Raw genomic sequence first — 19620 nt, 5'->3', positions numbered from 1 at the left:
GATATTGCACTATAGCTTAATGAAAAATATAATACCAATGTGTATTATGCTGTCTCACAGTTTTAATATATTTGAAGTACCATAAATAAAATATGAATTAAGCATGGGTGTTAAACCTGACTTGCTTTTTCAAAAACTTCCCAGAAGAGGCCATTGTTCTGTAGTGGTTAGTTAGTGTGTTAAATACGTCCTTTTTGGCATCTCACACTTAATGGGCTATAAATGAAGTCACTGAAGCCCAAAGGTCTATCTGTGATCCTCTTCTGTTTCTACTGTCTGATAGTGGGCCAGTGTCTAGAAATAGGACTCTGTAGTTTTCTTCCTTCTCAAAAGGGCCATAATTGGGTCAAAATTTTTATTTTCATTCAAAAGAAGAAAAGTCTCCAGATTGGGGTCAGTTGACATTTCCCAGAGCTATAGAAAGTTAGGTGAATTAGAAGGTAGAATTTATTTTCAGACTTTTGAGTCTTCTGCTTTTCTTGGGGTTTGATTTCATGCAAAGATAAGTTAGAAAATAATGTTGGTCACAGTTTAAAGAACTAAATATCCTATTTAGGAATTAATTTATTTGTGTATTATTTAATCACTTCTTTTATTAGTGATTAATGAATTTTTGGATAAAATACAGTCTTTATTGCCAAAAAGCACACACTTGTTCATAACAGTAGGAAGAGGGAAGATTGATTTATGACTCTAAGTGTCAGAGTGGTATTTGACTTTGTATTTACCAAAGCAAATTATTTAGGGAAGGACATTAGTCTTGGTTAAAGCTTTTTAGCACATGAAGTGGGCTTGTCCACTCTGTTTCACTGTTATAAATATACTTTAAAAATTGTGCTGTGAACGTTGCAACAGGGTGGTAATGAGAAAAGTGGACTGGAAGATCATATATAAACTTTAGTTGGTCTTCATTATGATACATTAAACAATCAGATCCTTATGAGTAATGTGTACATTGTATTCTCCAAATTACTTCTGAGAAACAACAAGCAGCATTCATCAGTCTTTTAACAATTTACAGATTATTCATTATGGCTGCCCTTCAAACATGCACAGATTGCCACTTTTTGTGAAAATCGTCTTTTATTTATAAAATTTCTATCTCGTTCTTGTTTCATTCCTAAACTTTTGAAGAGAGGCCTGCACCTGCTGCCCACCATTACTCTCTTGCCACTGATTCCCGATGCCGACACAGTCTGAATTCCGTGCACTCCACGGAATGATAGGTAATTGTTAGCCATGCTTCCAGATCTTCCTCCAGTGCTCATGGTGGACTATAATTCACTGAACCTGGACTGGCCGTGGAGTCCTTCTACACACAGCACTCCAAGCAGCTGCTGCCAGTTGATTGAAATTGGCGCATGAGATGAAGTCTCTTCCTCATTTGTGCACATGGTATCTTGGTTCATTTCTTCCTTTCCATTCCATTTCTTCTTTGTCTCTAATGGTGTTCCTCTTTTACTCCCCTCCTTCCTCTGATGTATTTTTAAGGCCTGTTCCTTAGTCTTCTACTTTTTTCTCTCTACACAGTTTTTTCCAGAATTCACTGAGCTCAGATCTGTAATTGTCATTCCCAAATCAGCATTTCTAGCCAAGTTGCAAATCAAATCTGAATTCCATGTGGTGATTCTACCATTACTTTCAATTGAATTTGTCTGAAATGGAACTCATTATCTTTCTTGCCCAAACAGCTTCTCCTTAATTGACCATCATGGGTATTAGTTTTCTGGCATCTGGTTGCACCTTTGACTTCTTTCTTTCTTCTCTCAGTTACAGAGGATCAGTTTTTTCCACAAAAGTTCTTATATCTTCCAGCACATCGTTTCTGTCAGTATCCTGAGTTCAGGTCTTCATCACCTCCTGCCCCCCTCCCACCCCCCCACCCCCAAATTTGAGAGACCATCAGGATCACCTGGAGGGCTTGTTGGGCCCCACCCCCAGGGTTTTGTGATTTATAGGTCTGGGGTGGGGCCGAAATATTTGCATCTCTCTCTGGTGCTGCTGCTGCTTGGGAGGGGAAAGAATTGGGGATGAGGGGATGAAGCTATACTCTGAGAACTACTTATTGCCTTATGATTTTCCCATCCTGTTTATCTGCAAACCTTTGCCAGAATAAACTTCCTGTCACACTCTGTTTCGTTGCGTTATTCCCCTATTTTAACAACTGTTCATGGTGCCCTGTTTCTTAACATTTCGTAACATTTCTTATCCAAACTTCTGCTTGGTTTCCAAGCCTCCTCACAATTAAACATAATTTACCTTCTATTTTTTCTTCTTACAAATAAGCTTTATCGCGTTTCCTTTCCATCTCTAGTGTAGGTACTTGCTCCTGTCCCACCTGCTTCTTGAACGTGGGACTCCACGAAGCACTCCATGACTACAGCCAACCTTGGTATGGTTCCTTAATATTAAACCTCAGTAGCACAATTTTACTAACTTAGACTATAATCTGTAATAGTAGGGATCGTATGCCTTCATCTCTTCTAAGGCCTAGCATAGGATTAAGTCAATGAGAATTTTTTTTTTTTAAAGATTTTTTTTCGTGTTTATTTATTTTTGAGAGAGAGAGAGAGAGAGAGACAGAGAGAGACAGAGCACAAGCAGGGGAGGGGCAGAGAGAGGGAGACGGAATCCGAAGCAGGCTCCAGGCTCTGAGCTGTCAGCACAGAGCCTGATGTGGGGCTCAAACCCATGGACCGTGAGATCATGACCTGAGCTGAAGTCAGACCCCCAACCGACTGAGCCACCCAGGAGTGCCTAGTCAGTGAGAATTTACTACTTAATGAATTGACTGATTCCTCTAGTTTGTGTTATTCCTACAGGTTGCTTGATTTGGAAGAAAATAATTAAACAAAAATAAGTTCATATGGTTAGCCATAGAATGGAATACTAAGGTTAAATATTGAAACTGAAATCCCCAGCCAGCACAGGAAGCTTCCTCTCCTTTATAAGTAATAGAATGTCAGTAGTGGTGACTCCAGATTTCTGTAAAGGAGCGTCCAGGAGCAGAAACCTGGTGATGGTGGCAGTGCTGTGGGGAAGTGAGGGGGAAGGGTGGGGAGCTTGTCTTGAATTTCTTTTTTTGAGTAGCAGGTACACTTTTTACTTACATTGTATATGATTTTACAGTGTGTCTGTTTCTTCTTCTTCTTCTTTTTTTTAATGTTTGTTTACTTTTGAGAGGGAGAGAGAGATCATGAGCAGAGGAGGGGCAGAGAGAGAGGGAGAGAGAGAGAGAATCCCAAGCAGGCTCTGTACTGTCAGCACAGAGCCCGATGTGGGGCTCGATCTCATGAACTGATTTTGAGCAAAATCTACAAAAACTAATTGTGGCAAAGCCTGGACTAAACGGGAGCCCCCTTCATTTCCAGTTTGGCCCTCTTTGCATTTCACAGGACTCCCTGGAGAAATGTTTGAGTATGTCCATGCTCAGGACTACCAAAGTGAAATGGAAGCAGGTTTGGGAAGTTTGGGTACTTTATTTGGGGCTGGAGATTTAACGCTGTTTCATTTATAGTTTTATCCCCATGATAAAACACATCCATTTCTGAAACAGAAAAAAATTAAGCTATGCATCAAAAAGCAATACCCAGAGGTAATTATTATTTTTTAATTTAAATTATAGATCTTATTTTTCCTTGAGGCTTTGTGAGGTCTTGCAACTATCATTCAGGATATTAAGACATGAAATACTAGATCTATCTGATTCTCAATACTGGTTTTATGAATTATCTACTTAAAAATGTGGAAACTGTAGAATATGACTGATGAGCTTGTCTGTTGCTATACAGCTTCTGTGGCCTGGTATTGATGTGTGTTTTCCCATAGAAAGGAACACGGAGCTGGTTTCCGTGAGTGCCGATTGTGAACGGAGCAATAAAGTGGACATTATTTGCATATTATCCATTCAAATTAGAAATTCACAAAGGTATATATAAATCCTGATGGAGCAGTAATAACTACGAAAGAAGCCGTTAACTTGGTGCTCCTGACGTTTAGGCTGCCAAACTCTTTGTAGCACTGTGCTTTCTCATTCAGTATTTGTGGTTATAAATGTGCATTAGAGATTTTTCATTCTAACATTGTCATTAACTTTAACATATAGGTAGCCTCAGTTACTCTGCCAGGTACTTCGACAGCATGTTTTTGAAGGCAGTCTTAAAGTACATTATCCTCGGGTGATAGTTAACATAACTGTCAGCTGAACATCATACTTAGTATACATGTGTGTGTGCGCGTGTGTGTTTAAATCCGGTTTGTCTGCCAAGTAAATGGTGCTACAGAAGGATGATGGCAAACTGTTACATGTTTCTTTCTAACCTCAGAGATTTATCCTTGTCATCTTTTGACCTTCTCCCAATCAAACCCTGTACTTTTTACAAGGAGTGGGACAGGATTTATTCTGCAACCCATGCTGTGAGCCATTTAGTTCTAATGTACTGTGTGCTGTATTTCATTCATTGCATGGATGCTTTCATTATTATATTTAAAAGAATCAGTGCTCTTTTTTGTTTATTAATGAATTTGTTGAAATTATAAGATTAATGGATATTTCTCCAGAGCTGAAAATTTAATTTGGTTATGTCTTCTGGTGTAAGCTGTGGCTCAACTATCTCAATCCTGGCAGAGTTTCATTGTTTCTGTAAAATCTGCTTGTGTTATGCGAATATATACATTTATTTCCTTCTGTCAGTAGATCTTCATAGTTTTTTTTTTCAGTGTTTTTAAACCAGCATATGAAAATAATAGGCTTTGTAAAATCGGACATGACATGTGTGTGCAGATGGTAAAACTGGAAAGAGAAATAGAGGAAAGAAAGAGTCCCGAAGGACCTGACATTTTGCCAGGAGGCAAGCCATCATTTTCATTAAGTAACTTCTAGAGATTGTTTAAGAAATATGGTAACTGGGGAGGGAATTATAGTGTAAGGATGTTGCAAAGAAGATGAAGGGAAAAGGAAAGTCATAGGCGGAAAATGTTACAGGGGACATTGATACGTCCCTTGAGGTTCAGGGAATCCATGTAAATCTTGAATCATAGTTGTAGTTTCAAGTTTTTGTGTTTTCATAGATGTGAGGCATTCATAAAATTCTTCCATCTTTTGGAGTCATTTCTGTTTTCCGCTCAAGGAACTGTCTTGAGTATAGTGAGTCTCTCTCTTCACCCCTTCCTTCCCGGTCTCCTTCTAGTTTAACCAGTTTCTGAAAACAGGATTTAGACACAAGTCATATCACATAGAAGCAAGTGAGGCATAATGAATTTATGCTACACTTCCTCTGAGTATTAAGACCATGGTATTCTATTCCTAAGAACACTAGGATCTAGAACAAGGTAGGAATCTTGGAGTTTCTTATTTGAACCCAATGAGAAACTTAGATTCTCAGAATTTCTTTAGACTTTAAATTCTCAGGGGTGCCTGGGTGGCTCATCTGGTTAAGCGTCTGACTCTTGATTTTGACTCAGGTCATGATCTCACGGTTTGTGAGAATCAAGCCCCACATTGGGCTCTGCGCTGAGTGTGGAGCCTGCTTGGGATTCTCTGTCTTCTCTCTCTCTGCCCCTCCCTGCAACCCCTCAAAATAAATAAATAAGATTTAAGACAAAAATAATTTAAATTCTTAGAAATTTAGAATGTGGCCAAGAGGAGTAAAAGATTGCTAGGCAGTCAGTAAAGAATTAGTGGACTAATGAAAACATGTGTTTAGAATGTTGTTTACTCAAAACAAGTACAGATTTGTTAGGAACTGTGAGCAGCTTTCAACCATACAAGTATATTATTTTCTTTTTCTTTTTTTTAATTTAAAGTCTTAAAAAATTTTTTTTAACATTTTTATTTATTTTTGAGAGACAGAGAGAGACAGAGCATGAGTGGCGGAGGGGCAGAGAGAGAGAGAGAGAGAGGGAGACACAGAATCCGAAGCAGGCTCCAGGCTCCAGGCTCCGAGCTCTGAGCTGTCAGCACAGAGCCTGACGTGGGGCTCGAACCCACAAACTGTGAGATCATGACCTGAGCTGAAGTCAGATGCTCACCTAACTGAGCCACCCAGGCGCCCCTATTATTTTCAATAATAGTTTTAAATAAAGGATTTAGGGCCAGATTTGCTATATCCAAGCCATTGCAATACTTGACTTTTTCTCACATGTTCTTTGGTCAGTGTTGTATCATCTATAACTAATTGAGAAAATGCCAGTATTTGTGTTCATTAAGACACAATTTGCCACTGAGGAAGACATTAACATGTTTTTTGAGAAGATTTTTAAAAGCAAAGCATTCAAGTATGTGAAGAAAATACCCTTTTGTCTTAACACATTTTAAAAGGAAAGTGTCGTATGTATGTAAAAGCTGTGGAACCATACTTACTGAGCTTGAAATAGGTTTGCAGATTTCCATGGCAAATCTGATTTATATGGCTTGAGCATTTCTCTTTTTCACTTTTTCTCATTTCACAAACTTTTCCCATCCCTAAAGATCTGCTTGGAAACTCACTGTGCTAATAGGCAAGGTTGGCCTTTCTTGTGCTTCTCTTAAAGTAGTCCATCCTGAAACTCTGACCTTTTAATTTAATAACAGTTTTATTTGAGAAAATGTTCAGATCCTGAGAGCTGAAAAGAGTGTTTTCAGAAAGGCCATTTTAAATAGTGGTCTCCAAATGGTATATCTTTTTCCCTTCTGTGCTTTGGACCAGACCCCTCAGAAGAAGTATATTGTTGCTTTCTGTATTCTATTGATTTAAAAACAAATAACATGAAACTTAGATTTGCTCAAAACCCATTACTACACTGGTTTATTTTCCTGCCTGGCTTAGATTTGCTATTTTAGATTTTAAACTCTTTATGCTAGGTCATGTTTTATCTTTTGTTATTTTAAATTCTCACTTGTAGCTAAGGTAATTACTTTTTCAGCTGTGACCTTGGATGTGAGACCCAACATTGCATTTTTTTTTTTTTTTTTTTTTTTTTTTTTTTTTTTAAGAACTGGCTGGGGCATTAGAAAGACAGCTGTGCGTTGGTGTCTTTCCTGACCATAAGTGATGTCAGCTAGTTGGTCCCTTGGGCATGTCTTCTTCAGTGACCTCTAGGAGATCCTGGCCCTTTGCATTGCTGGTAATTTCTCACTCCCACCTCTTTCCCTTGTGGCCTGCCTGGATGACATCACCAGTTACCTCCATCTCTTTCTCACCTCACCCCTGGCCGGTAGTGGAGTTGACCTGATTGGCAGGATAGTATAGAAAAAGAGGACAAGCCTTGAGGCTACATTTCTTTCTCTGCAATCTCTTCTGCATGGCTGCCTTCCCAGCCACCCAGCTCGTTGCCATTTGGTAATGGAGTCCTTACCGTTCCAGTTTAGGTGTATCACACGATTGTAAGAAGCTCTCTGCAGACTTTGGCTTTTCCCGTGGTAGGAAGCCCCTATATGTAAGAGGCATAAAGCACGCTGTGGAAGATACGGAGACTTAGGAAACAGATCCCATTGCTGTATCCTCAGACCTGGGATGCTGACGTCTCACTGAAGCTTAGTTTTAATTGGTTGAATGAAATTCAGTTGAATTGTGGTTGAGAATTTGATTGCATTTTGCCTGAGAGAAATGTTGCTGTGGTAATTTGAAAAAATCCGGGGGAAGCGGTGTGACTACACATCAGCCTGTGTGTGGATTCTAACTGGTATGTGAAACTTAAGGGTATAGTTTGGGGAGCACTAATCGGATTAAATACTTGTTTCAATTTTTGCTACTAATTAGAGCTACCAGCTGTGAGCAACTTGAAACAATGTAGTGTGATGTTGTTTTGCTTGTTTATGAGAAGTAGCTGACAATGTGAAAATCATCGCCTTGTGGAGTGCATAGCCTCAAACTTCATAGCCACTTGACACCCGTGTAACCCAGCGGGTCCTGTTTTTGGTTGAGGAAGTCGAACCTCTGGTAGGTTATTTGACCGATACAAAGTCTAGCTAATGGAAAAACAGGGACTATTCTGTTTAGACTCTTCGTTGACCTCTATTACTGTCTAATTTCTCTTGTTGGTGTTTGCGTTGTTTTAAACCTTTAATACTAAAAGAATTTTAAGATTTGCCTGAATATAGACAGAATTCTCTGTTCTAGTTCTTTTCTTGATTTTATGTGACCTTTTCAAAGCCTAGACTTGTATCTTTCTCATCTTATGGACGGTGGAGGAGAGAAGCCAAAGGGCAGCATAGTATATAGTTGAAAGGGACCCTGGAGAACATCCATTTGAGAACAACCTTTTGAGGCAAACTGTCCAGAGAGGCTGGTAACTTCCCCTAGGTCCTCCAGATTGTTGATGGCCAAGCTGGGATTAGACTCAACTAGTGTTTACCCTTTCCCTAATTCGTTGTCCATTCTTCTTCTTTTGTATTATATTCTTTTTTCTTTCTAAAGCTTTATTGAGATGGATATACATTTTATTTATACATTCATCAGTGGATAGGCATTTAGGTTGTTTTCACTTTTGGGATATTGTCAATAATACTGCCGTAAATTTCTTCATGTTCTCAGCAACACTTGTTAATGTTTGTCTTTTTGATTATACTGTGTTTGAATTGGTGTATCATTGTTTTGATTTGCCTTTCCCTGATGATGAATGCCCTTCAGTCACTTTTCATATGCTTATTGGCCATTTGTATGATCTGTTTTAGAGAAATGCCTATTTCTATCCCTTGCCCATTTTTAATTTTGTTGTCTTTTTGTTTGTGTATTCTGGATACAAGTCTCTAATCAGCTATATGATTTGTCAGTATTTTTTCTCATTCTGTCAGTTGTCTTTTCACCTTCTTGATGATGTCCTCTGATGCTCTTGTTGTTTCCTGATAATCTACAACTTACAGAACACAGGGGCGCCTGGGTGGCTCAGTCAGTTAAGCGTCTGACTTCGGCTCAGGTCATGATCTCATGGCTCCTTGGTTCAAGCCCCACATCGGGCTCTGTGCTGACCGCTCAGATTCTGTGTCTCCCTTTCTCTCTGCCTCTCCCCTGCTCACACTCTTATCTCCCTTTCAAAAAATAAATAAACATTAAAAAATTAAAAAAAAAAGAGAACACATCCTTATGACCTTTCCCATATCTTCTTTGTTATTGTCCAGTGTTAGCTAAATTTTAAAAAGGCTTTCTATGTCCTGTTGTAATTCACTTTTTTGCATATGCGCTGAGGCAAGGTGCTGATAAGCGTGGAGATCATCAAAGTGTTGTTGCACGGGAGAGACGGTCCCACCTCATTTCCCACCTAATAGCCTCTACCATTTGAAATACTTCTTAATTCCTGTAGGTATCCCTGATTCCCCCCAATTTTTGTGGTGCTTTCTTGGTCATGATTTTGGGTAGTGGATTTCTAGTAAAGAGGAAATGCTCTCTACATATTTCTTATGAAGGCTCTTAAGAAGTATGTCAGATTTGTCTATTTGATTTGCTATCATAGCTGTAAGAATCTTTACAAAACATATCGTACAACATCTTCCAATTGGAAACACCAGATGTTTCAAATCAAGTCACCAGGTATTTAGAAAGCTCCAGCTGTGTTCTCAGCATTTTTTTTTTTTTACATCTCTCTCCAATTGTTGGCACTTGATGTGGATGACATAGTTTCCAAAAATACGGCTTTAACATTTTTGCTCTCTCCCCCCTTCCCTCAGAGGATGTCCTCCTTCCAGCTCAACCTCAGCCTGCTCAAGGAGCTACTCAGCTTCATCAAGGTCCTCGAGTGGATTGCTTCTATCTTTGCTTTTGCCACCTGTGGAGGTTTTAAGGGCAAAACAGAAATTCAAGTGACTTGTCCTAAAGTTAATGAAAATAAAACGATTACAGCTGCTTTTTTGCCTATCCATTCAGGTTGAATGAAGCATTATTTGAGGCAATTCCAGATGCAAACGTGTGTGATGTAAATTGGAAAAATTATGTCCTTATTGGAGATTACTCTTCTTCTGCACAATTCTACGTTACATTTGCAGTCTTTGTCTTCCTGTACTGCTCAGCTGCCCTTCTGCTCTATGTTGGTTATATGAACCTGTGTTGGGATAGTCGAAACCTTCCCATGATTGGCTTCATTGTTACTCATTGCCACTTTTCTGTGGTTGGCGAGCACTTCAGCCTGGGCTAAAGCTCTTACAGATATTAAAGTAGCTACTGGTCACAGTATTGTCAAGGAACTTCAGCCTTGTGACCATCAAGAAGTGACATGTTATTTTGGCTCTGTAACTAGTATCGGATCCCTAAATGTGTCTGTGATCTTTGGCTTTCTGAATATGATACTTTGGGGAGGAAATGCATGGTTTGTGTACAAGGAGACCAGTTCACACAATCCATCAAATACTTCTGCTTCCCACCCCAAGGAGGTATTCCACCTCCTTCTGGAATATAATTAAAGGGAGAAATACACTGTATGAAACATATGTCTATACTTTGACCTGTTGCCAACATTTTGAGAAGCATTATTTGTTTCTAATAAAAGTAATGGGTTTTTCAATAAATTGGTGGGTTTAAAATTTTGCTGCTTTTTTTATATAAAGCCTATGCCTTTCCTAGAAATTTAAGATGTAAATGTATTCTCACATGTAAATTTGAAAATTCAGGGGCCTATTATGAGATGATACACATTTTTAGATGACTGGTTATTTCTTTACTAAGTTGTTTGCCTTCCAGAGTTGTTTACACCTTAAGCCTTAACATATGTCTTCACTCAGAAAAGAGTTACATTGTCATATCATAATAGGAGGAAAATCTCTGTTTGGAATATACACTACTGTAAGTTTGTACAGATCATACATCTAAGACCTGTCTTTGTTTACGAAAGCCTTGATTACATAAATCATATTTAGAAAAAAACATTTAGTTCAGAATTTGTATCTGAACATTGTTTATATGTTATGAAAAACTTTTAATTGCAAAGACTGGTTGTATGTTTTATTTCTGGTTTTCTAAGTGACCTACAGTACTTAATAGGTGTACTAAAATTGTTTTGGAAATGGGGTTTGGAAATTTCTGATAGATGTATAGTTAAGTTAGTGATTCTGTCGCATGAGGCAGAAGCTTCTATTACACTGGTTGTTTAATAGACTTGCTATAGAAGTAGAAAGAACGTGGTTCAAGTCGAGATTTTGATATGTCTGGGCATTACTGTCAATGGTATTTGTTGTCCTTTGTTGCTCATGCCACTTAGTGCAGGCTGAGACCTAGTCTCCTTGCAAGCAGAAAAATAAGCCACCTGTTCTCGCAGACCCTTTCATAGGGTTAAAAAATTTAAGATTGCCTTTCACTTTGAAACATTTAACCTTTAGATTCAATGAAGTTACTATTTTGAGTATAGCATTGATGTTGTGAAAATAAATGCAATTTGGATTTCATGTTTCTTCATGTTCATTCTTCTTGCACAAGTGGATGATTAAGGAATTATGCATCATAAACGGGAATTTAAAGTGAGCTGTATTATGGGTGCACTGTCTTTGTGCACACATTTGGGTGTATTCTGAATGCAGGGATTATTCACATTTTGCTTCCTAATCTTTTTGTTGTGCAGGGCCAGATTTCTCATTCTTACCACATGATTGTTTATATGTGAAGCACATCTTGCTGTTGCCTTATTTGTGTTGCTTTTGTTCATGGCAAGACTTGTCAGTATGAGAATGTATATCTTTTATGCAACAAACTTAATAAAGAAGTTAAAAGAAAAATAAAATTTTCATAAATTGTAAATGTCCTTTTTCACAAATCATGGAAAAATGGTTGTAAATACAAATGATTTTCTTCCTGTCGTAAGTGGTTCTTTAAAGTGTTTAATTATCAAAGTGAGAATGTTTTGATGTCCTCTTCCTCTTCCTCTCTGAAGTCCCTTCCTTCCAGCCTCTCCTCCTCTTCTACGTGATGGTCACACTTTAATGATAGGACATCATCCTAAAGAATTTGTACTTAATGGTTCGGTCCCCACTGGGCAGTAAGCAGCTACTTGAGTTTATTATACGTTTTGGCAGGTGTGGAAATTTCTAGGTCACCAGGGAACTTTTGATTAAATTACTCCTGAAGTGCACTAATTGGTCTTTTCTACAGTGCTTAGGTAGTTCCAAGGAGATGCTGACCAGCTGGCAGAACTTTGCCCACTAAGATCTAGTCTTCGCTTTGTTTTTCTGGAGTATTGTCTTGCTTTTGTTTTTAAGAAATCATTGATTTTCTCTCCTTCCACTCTATTGATCCTAGTTTCTGATGAAGAATTGAAAAGAAGAGTGGCTGAGGAGCTGGCGTTGGAGCAAGCCAAGAAAGAGTCTGAAAATCAGAAACGGTGAGTTTTGTGATATCTGAGGGAGATTTTGGTGGACTTTTGTCATAATTATGAAATCTTTTTGGAGAGGAGTGATTGTAATAAGACTCATATTTGTGTCTGGGCTGCAGAATGTGTTGAACATATGAACGTGGCCATTTTCTAGTTTTGGATGGTGCTTGTTCAAACCCTCCCTTACTCTCTTCCCACACTTGATTGTGACAGCTGTATCTCTCGTGTGGTTCTTAGCTGCGTGATTATTGTACAGTTTCTCGGTGTGTGAGGAGTCTTTCTTGAGGATTCTCCAAGCATTTCTGAGGCTAGTTTCTCTCAGCAAATGGTTTGCGATTGTAAATTGTGTATTCTACTGTGGGTGTTAAGGTTTACGGTATTGTAGCTGCTAGTGAATGTTACATGTTTTACATAGCGCTCATATTAACAGATAGGACTAATTAGTAATGTGCTCACTTAAAAGAGCGGAGACATTGCAGAAATATATAAGGTTGAAGAATCAAAATCCTCCATAACTCTGTTCTATGGAGATAACCACTCTTGAACATTTTATTCTTTTGTACATCTGTACAATTATTGTCATTGTTACTACTGCTAACAGCTGAAAGAATGTTCACTGAAGTGTTTTTGTAATAGTAGAGAACAGGGAGCAATCCACATGCCCATTATGGGGACAGGATGAATGACTTAGGATACATGCCTACAATGGAGTACTAGACAGTCAAGTAGATCCTCCTGTGCTGATTCAGATAGATGTGGAAAAGCCATAAATTGATAAAAAGCAACGTTCCAAACAGCATAATTTTTTGTGGTAAAAAATACTACTTTTAAAGATTTAAAGTATGTACTTATTCATAAAAATATATGAATACATTTTAATCCAAAATAGAGTCAAGTGTTCCATCTGTGCTCCTTCTGAAATTTGCATGTAGCACAGTGTATTCTATAATCATGTGAAGATCTTTCTACTGTGAATACTAGGCACATGCCTACCATGTGTAGATGCCTAGTATGTATTTGTTCTTATTTTGGACTGCTTAACTATTTTGTTTGAGAGAGCTCAATGTAAAGAATCTTCGAATTGGATTCTAGTCCTCACTGACCACCGGACCTTCAACATATAATTTAACCTCGCTGGGCCTTAAAGATTTTTATCTCTAAACTGAGGAGTCTGAAAAATGTTCCCTAATATTTCTTTCCCTTTGACAATGTGCTGAGCTACCTCTAATTTACTTGAAATGTATGGAATAGGACATAAGTTTTAAGAGTAAGACCACCATTTTCTCAGGAAATAGGGAAGGCTCAGGGCTTAGGGTTTAAAAAAAATCAAGATGTAATTAGTACTGCTAAAAGGGTTTTCTGTGTATTTCAATAGTTTCCTACGCAACACTTTATAATTACTTAATTGGGTTAGGTTGGTGGAGTATATAATTAGAGAGTGGAGTTTAAATATTCAAAAGATTTCAGACCACTTTCATTAAGAAGCAAAGAAAATCGATATGTTATGGTAGAATTTCTTGTCTTTGAAATTTTATTATTTTTAATTGAATTTTATTTTAATAAGGCTTTTTTTTTTGGTTAGACTCTCATATGTACTTTGCTTATTATATTTCACATAGGACTTTTGTCTTTTCTCCACACATGGTACAGGCTTTCAGTTACAATAACTCTCACTGTGGTGTCTTGTTTTTGTTTTCGTGTGTTTTCTCCCCCCTTTCATTATTCAACTCCCATTTGCTCTGCCTTGGTCTGTGAAAGGGTAAAGGGCAAATGGGATGAGTAAAAGGTACCAGTGAGAGCCAATCTCTTATCTCTTGTGGACTGGGGTTGGCAGCTTTGCTGTAACTGGACAAATGACTATTGATAAAGAATTTATTTTCTGTCACCTTTAAGGAGAGCGGAGGGTAGTACAACCTTTTTATTATTTTTTCTTTACAAAAATATTTTGTCTGAAGCCTTCTTCAGAATGAAAATTTCCAGCTGTCAGGTCTCGGCAAAAAGTGTGTGTTCATCTGTATGGTAGTTCTTGGAAGAATCAATAGCTATTTTTTTTTTCTTTCTTTTTTCTACTGGAGAAGAAACTTTAGAAGAAGCATTAAGAAAGTTTTATGCATAGTCTTTTAAAAGCAACTTTTTGGAGTCACGAGGCATTTATACATTATTGTATCTGTTGCATTAATTGAGTAAACCCTGGTAAGCAGTTTCAGAGAATGGTTCCTTGTGCCATTGTCCTGTCACTTGTAATGCTGCTTCATTGTTTTCCCTTGCTGTCCAGATGCACACATAACTGCAGGTAGTTTCCCAAGCACTTAAGGTTGGCACGTAGGTACAAGTATGTGTAAGGAATCAAATTTGTGCAAAAAGGACTTTGGAATTCATTTAGATTTTGTTATTTTTCTCTACAGAGTATTTGTTATCCTTGTTTTACCTTCTTATTATGGACATTTTAAAGCACACTGAAAATCAGAGATAAGTACAATGAATCCCTAAAGCCCATCACACTGTTTCAACAATTCTGGCTTCATCTATAATCCATTCATGCTGCCTATGTGGCGAATGGTAAGGGAAGCAGTAATATTTTTTTTCTTTTTAAAATTTTTTTTCTTAATGTTTCTTTTTGAGAGAGAGAGAGAGAGAGAGAGAGAGTGAGAGACAGAGTGCGAGTGGGGGGAGGGGCAGAGAGAGAGGGAGACACAGGATCTGAAGCAGGCTCCAGGCTCTGAGCTGTCAGCACAGAGCCTGACACGGAGCTTGAACTCAGGAACCGCGAGATCATGACCTGAGCTGAAGTTGGACATTCAACCCATTGAGCCACCCAGGTGCCCCACCAGTAACATTTTTAATAAGCTGATGAACTTTGTGGCAGCGAGCTAATCCAAAATGTCTTCCATCAGGCTAGCTTAAAGAAGGACTTTTGTTTCAGTTAGGTTTTTTGGTTGAAAGACTGAAACTGAACTCTGGGTAACTTAGGAAGCGAGGAAATTTTTAGAAGCATATTGGATAGCTCAAGAGAATCAAAAGGAAGATGAGAGAACTACTAGGTAGGGAAGAACTGAGTACTACTGAAACTGTACACAGCAGGGTAGAAGTAATTCTCCCAAAGGAAATCAGGATGAAGGTTTCACAACAAAGGGGAAAGAATGGTGGGTGGCTAAATTTCATTGAACTGAAGATGTCATCGATTTAAGAAGCATTTGATGTACCACTAAGAAAAAAATTGCTGCAAATTATAGCACAGTAGTTTATCTCTTAGAAATTTTATTGAAAGAGCTCATTAAGATTTACTTTGAATTTTTAAAAAACCTATTACTTTGTGTATTCATGAAAAAGGAAAATGTAAGCAAAATAAATAGGTTAAGGTAGTGTTCTCGAGTGAGGGAGGTTTTGGTCCCCAGGGGCCATAAGACAATGTCTGGAGACATTTTTGACTGTCACAGCTTGTCATTATTGCCATCTAGCAGGTGAGGCCAGAGGTGCTGCTAAAAATCCTGTAATGCATAGGGTAAACCCCCCCACCCCACACAAAGAATGATCTGGCTCAACATGTCCTTGTTCATACTGGGTCTGATTCCTCTGACTCGCTCTTTGACTCAGGGTCTTGATGTTCTTGCTTTTCCATATGGGATCCCATATTCTGTGCTATCAACACCTTGGCAACGCAGCATTCCTTCCTTACAAGGTTGCTCCGTTGTCATTCCTGGGGTTTTTTCCAGGCTGCTGCTGCCAGTTGTGTAAGTTTTGATGCTACGCGCAGGCTGTGACAACCGTGCAGGACTGCCGCGTGGCAGACAGCAGTTGTGAGATGCTTTCAGGCGGGAGAAAACACGACACATCACAGTCCTGGAGCTGCATTCTCCGGTACAGTCCACACACGCTCCAGGCCATGACATCTGTCAGGTCCGAAAGGACTTCCTGAGGGTCTGCCTCCTGTCCTACCTGCTTGGAAGGCCTTGGACGGCATCTCTGCCTGGCAGTGCCACACGCCATTAGATCCGGTTCAGAAATGTTTGGACTGGCCATTGAAAATTCACCTGAACTCTTTTCCTTTAAATCTCCACTGTCTGAAATCTAACCAGCAGACGTAGCCTAATTAAAAGTTGCTTTGTAGGAAAAGGTCTTCATTAAGACCAGTGACAATGCAGCTGATTGTAAGCCCCATGACTGTATGTGTTGTATTCTCATCGTATCTCAGAAAACATTTGCATGTGGAAGCTCAATTCAGTTAATTTTAGATCCGATTCTCTTTTATGAAAATCTTTAGTTATTTGCTTAGTTGACAAGATGACACCCCCCAAATCACTGACCTGGTAGTAGTACACTACAATTGATGGGTCTAATTTGGAATCCTAGTTTTGCTTACCACCACATCTCATGGATGGAACGGTTGTTTGGTGCATTGGGAGTCAAGAGTAAATTGAATGCCCGTGTCAGCAGTCTGTTTTTGCTGTTATTCTTTATTGCCTGTTTTGGATTATGGCTGACCGTACTGTGTTGTAACCGTAGCAGGCCAATGTAGCAGGCACACAATATGCCACAATATGTGGTCTTTTGCACCCCACCTCCAAGAGTCAGTCTCTGACAGCAAGAAAAATGGAACTACTTCTGACCTCTGACCTTTGGCATTTGAATTTCACCTCTTTACCTGTAAAGGCAAGCGCAGGTGTTTCAGTTTTAATAACCTTTCTTCAAGAAACCAGGAAGGGAATAGCTACGTGATGTTGTAACTAACCGAGCATTAACCAAGATGACTTACCTGCTGTTTTTGATGGACATCAGTTGAAATTTCACCTCATTTTTAATTACTTGGAAAATTACCTTAGATTTGTGAGACTTAAAATAATTAGTTTGGTTAATAAATTAGTTATAAATTTTATCAGTATCTGGGTAAGTTAGAGTAGAGCACAGTCCATTCAGTTTTCAATTTAGAGCATCAAGTAAGGGCTTATGTCAGCAAACAAGGGCTTAAATAAGCTTATTTGTGCATTTAGTTTCTTATCGTAAAAGTGAAATTCACAGTGATGGTATCTTCTGTTTAAACTCATTATGTATCATAATTCATTTCAGCTTTATTATTAGATGTTTTCTGCCCTTGCAGGAAAAAACTGGGAAGGGAAGGAGGAAAGAGTCCACTGGAGAAAAACAGGGTATTGTGGGTTAGCGTCCCACTGAAAATACCTGTCAGAGGGGCGCCTGGGTGGCTCAGTCGGTTAGGCGTCCGACTTCAGCTCAGGTCACGATCTCGCGGTCCGTGAGTTCGAGCCCCGCGTCGGGCTCTGGGCTGATGGCTCAGAGCCTGGAGCCTGTTTCCGATTCTGTGTCTCCCTCTCTTTCTGCCCCTCCCCCGTTCATGCTCTGTCTCTCTCTGTCCCAAAAGTAAATAAACGTTAAAAAAAAAAAAAACCAAAAAACCTGTCAGAAGTTACGTAGCGTGACGCCTTTCATGTAGTGAGCTCTCACAGAAATTGTTGAGTTGAATCACTGGGCCTGGAAAATCCTGACAGTCTTCTAGCAAGGACGGCCTGTTCTATAACATATACATATATATTCTATGTTTTGTTAAAAATAAAAACAAATTATGCCTTTAAAAATCAGACGTTGGGGCACCTGGGTGGCTCAGTTGGTTAAGCATCCAGCTCTTGACCATGAGTCATGACCCCATGGTTCGTGGGTTTGGGCCCTGCATCAGGCTTTGGCACGGACCCTGCTTGGGATTCTCTGTCTCCCTCCCTCTCTCTGCCTTTACCCCGCTCACTCTCTACCTCTCTCTCTCAAAATAAATAAATAAACATTAAAATATTAATAAAAAATAAAAATCAGACTTTAACTAGAGACCATAGATACTTGTCTTATAAATCTTTGTTTTAAGTTAGTGTAGTGTGAAACACCATTTTCCAATTGTAGACACAAATCACACAGTTATGAAATTACATACCTTCAGCCTGTGTGTAATCTCTAGGTGTATAGTACTTAAAAAAAAAACAGTTTTCAGGCAAGAAGTACCATGGATAACCGTACTCATCATAAAAGCGCAGTTTTTTATTTTACTGTTTTTAATGTTTATTTTTGAGAGACAGAGAGTGAGCAAGAGCACATCCGCGAGTAGGGGAGGGACTGAGAGACAGGGAGATCCAGAATCTGAAGCAGGCTTCAGGCTCTGAGCTGTCAGCACAGAGCCCGAGGCGGGGCTCGAACCCATAAGCTGTGAGATCATGACCTGAGCTGAAGTCGGACCCTCAACCGGCTGAGCTGTGCAGGCACCCCTTAAAAGTGTAGTTTTTAAGTGACTTTAAAAGATCACTTAGCAGTCAGTATTTTCTCAAGGCACTCAACTGTCACAGGCAAATGAATTTTAACTTCTGATTTATAAATATTTGCAAATAAGGTGATCGATGAAATTTGAGTTATCATTCTTCGGTGACACTCCTCTGATACCCGGGTGTAATGTGTATCACTCTGCTGTGATGCGAATGTACTTCTGTGTCTGGCTTGCTAATGGTAGTGGACAGTTTGTTGGCATTATCTGCAAACTACTCCTTTATACTCGCTGACATTTAAGAGCTCCTTCTGTGGTATTAAAAGCCCTAATATAATAGATTTATTTTCTTATTGAAGCCTTTTTTTTTTTTTTAATGCATACTGCATTGCTGTTGTTTTATACCCATCCCTTTTCTATTACATTTGTTTAAAAGTAGATAAAGACCTAACCCGTTCCCAGTGCAGTAGGAAGATCACGTTTAGCCACCCAGTACTTTTCCGGGGAACATGACTGGAAGTGCTTTGTATGTACTGATTATTGGAATCTCTCACCATCTGCTGCTTTCATCTTTTTCTCTTCAAGTGACACTTTTCTCTTTTTAATAGAATCTACTCCATTCTATAACCAGTCATTATAGAAGGTTGGATTATTGAGTCTGTGTTTTATTTAAATCTCTTCTTTTTCCAAAGCCATTTTTCTTTCCTATCAATGCTACGTTGTTGGAGAAGCCCACCCCGAATCCTGTTGAAGAAGCTCTTTCTACATGGTAGGAATATTAAGCCTGGAAAACCAGAATCAGTCAAGCATGCCGTAGAAATCTGTAACTTTTTTACTGATTGTATTAACAGCAGTGATGTTCAACCACTTCTTGTTCACGTGTATCTTCTGATAGTAATTACAGAGTTTTCTCTCGTGAAGCATAGTGTTTGAAGTTATTTGTGCCAAAATTGGTTTCTGCATTTGGAAGTTTCTACGAATTGGTTTCTGCGTGTTCTGTGGTTGTAGTGGTTCTTGTTGCTGTTTCTGCATTGCCCAGTACAATCCGGGGATGGGAGGGGGTGGTAATGTGCTCTGTGAATCATTTATCATTCCTT

General features: G+C 38.9%; 1 protein-coding gene and 1 pseudogene across 3 annotated transcripts in view; both read left to right on the top strand.

Moving 5' to 3' along the window:
• Window positions 1-19620, top strand: part of CHCHD3 (coiled-coil-helix-coiled-coil-helix domain containing 3) — a 280347-nt gene that overhangs the window by 48118 nt on the left and 212609 nt on the right. For all 3 annotated transcript variants that reach the window (XM_042925058.1, XM_042925048.1, XM_042925067.1), the window contains exon 3: window positions 12198-12279. In XM_042925058.1, coding sequence (XP_042780992.1) covers window positions 12198-12279 — 82 coding nt within the window. The remainder of the gene's footprint in view (window positions 1-12197; window positions 12280-19620) is intronic.
• Window positions 377-10368, top strand: LOC122211707 (annotated as a pseudogene).

The sequence above is a fragment of the Panthera leo genome, chromosome A2 (genome assembly GCF_018350215.1).
Source record: "Panthera leo isolate Ple1 chromosome A2, P.leo_Ple1_pat1.1, whole genome shotgun sequence".
NCBI classification, from domain to species: domain Eukaryota; kingdom Metazoa; phylum Chordata; class Mammalia; order Carnivora; family Felidae; genus Panthera; species Panthera leo.
This window is presented reverse-complemented; position numbering and strand designations above follow the sequence as displayed.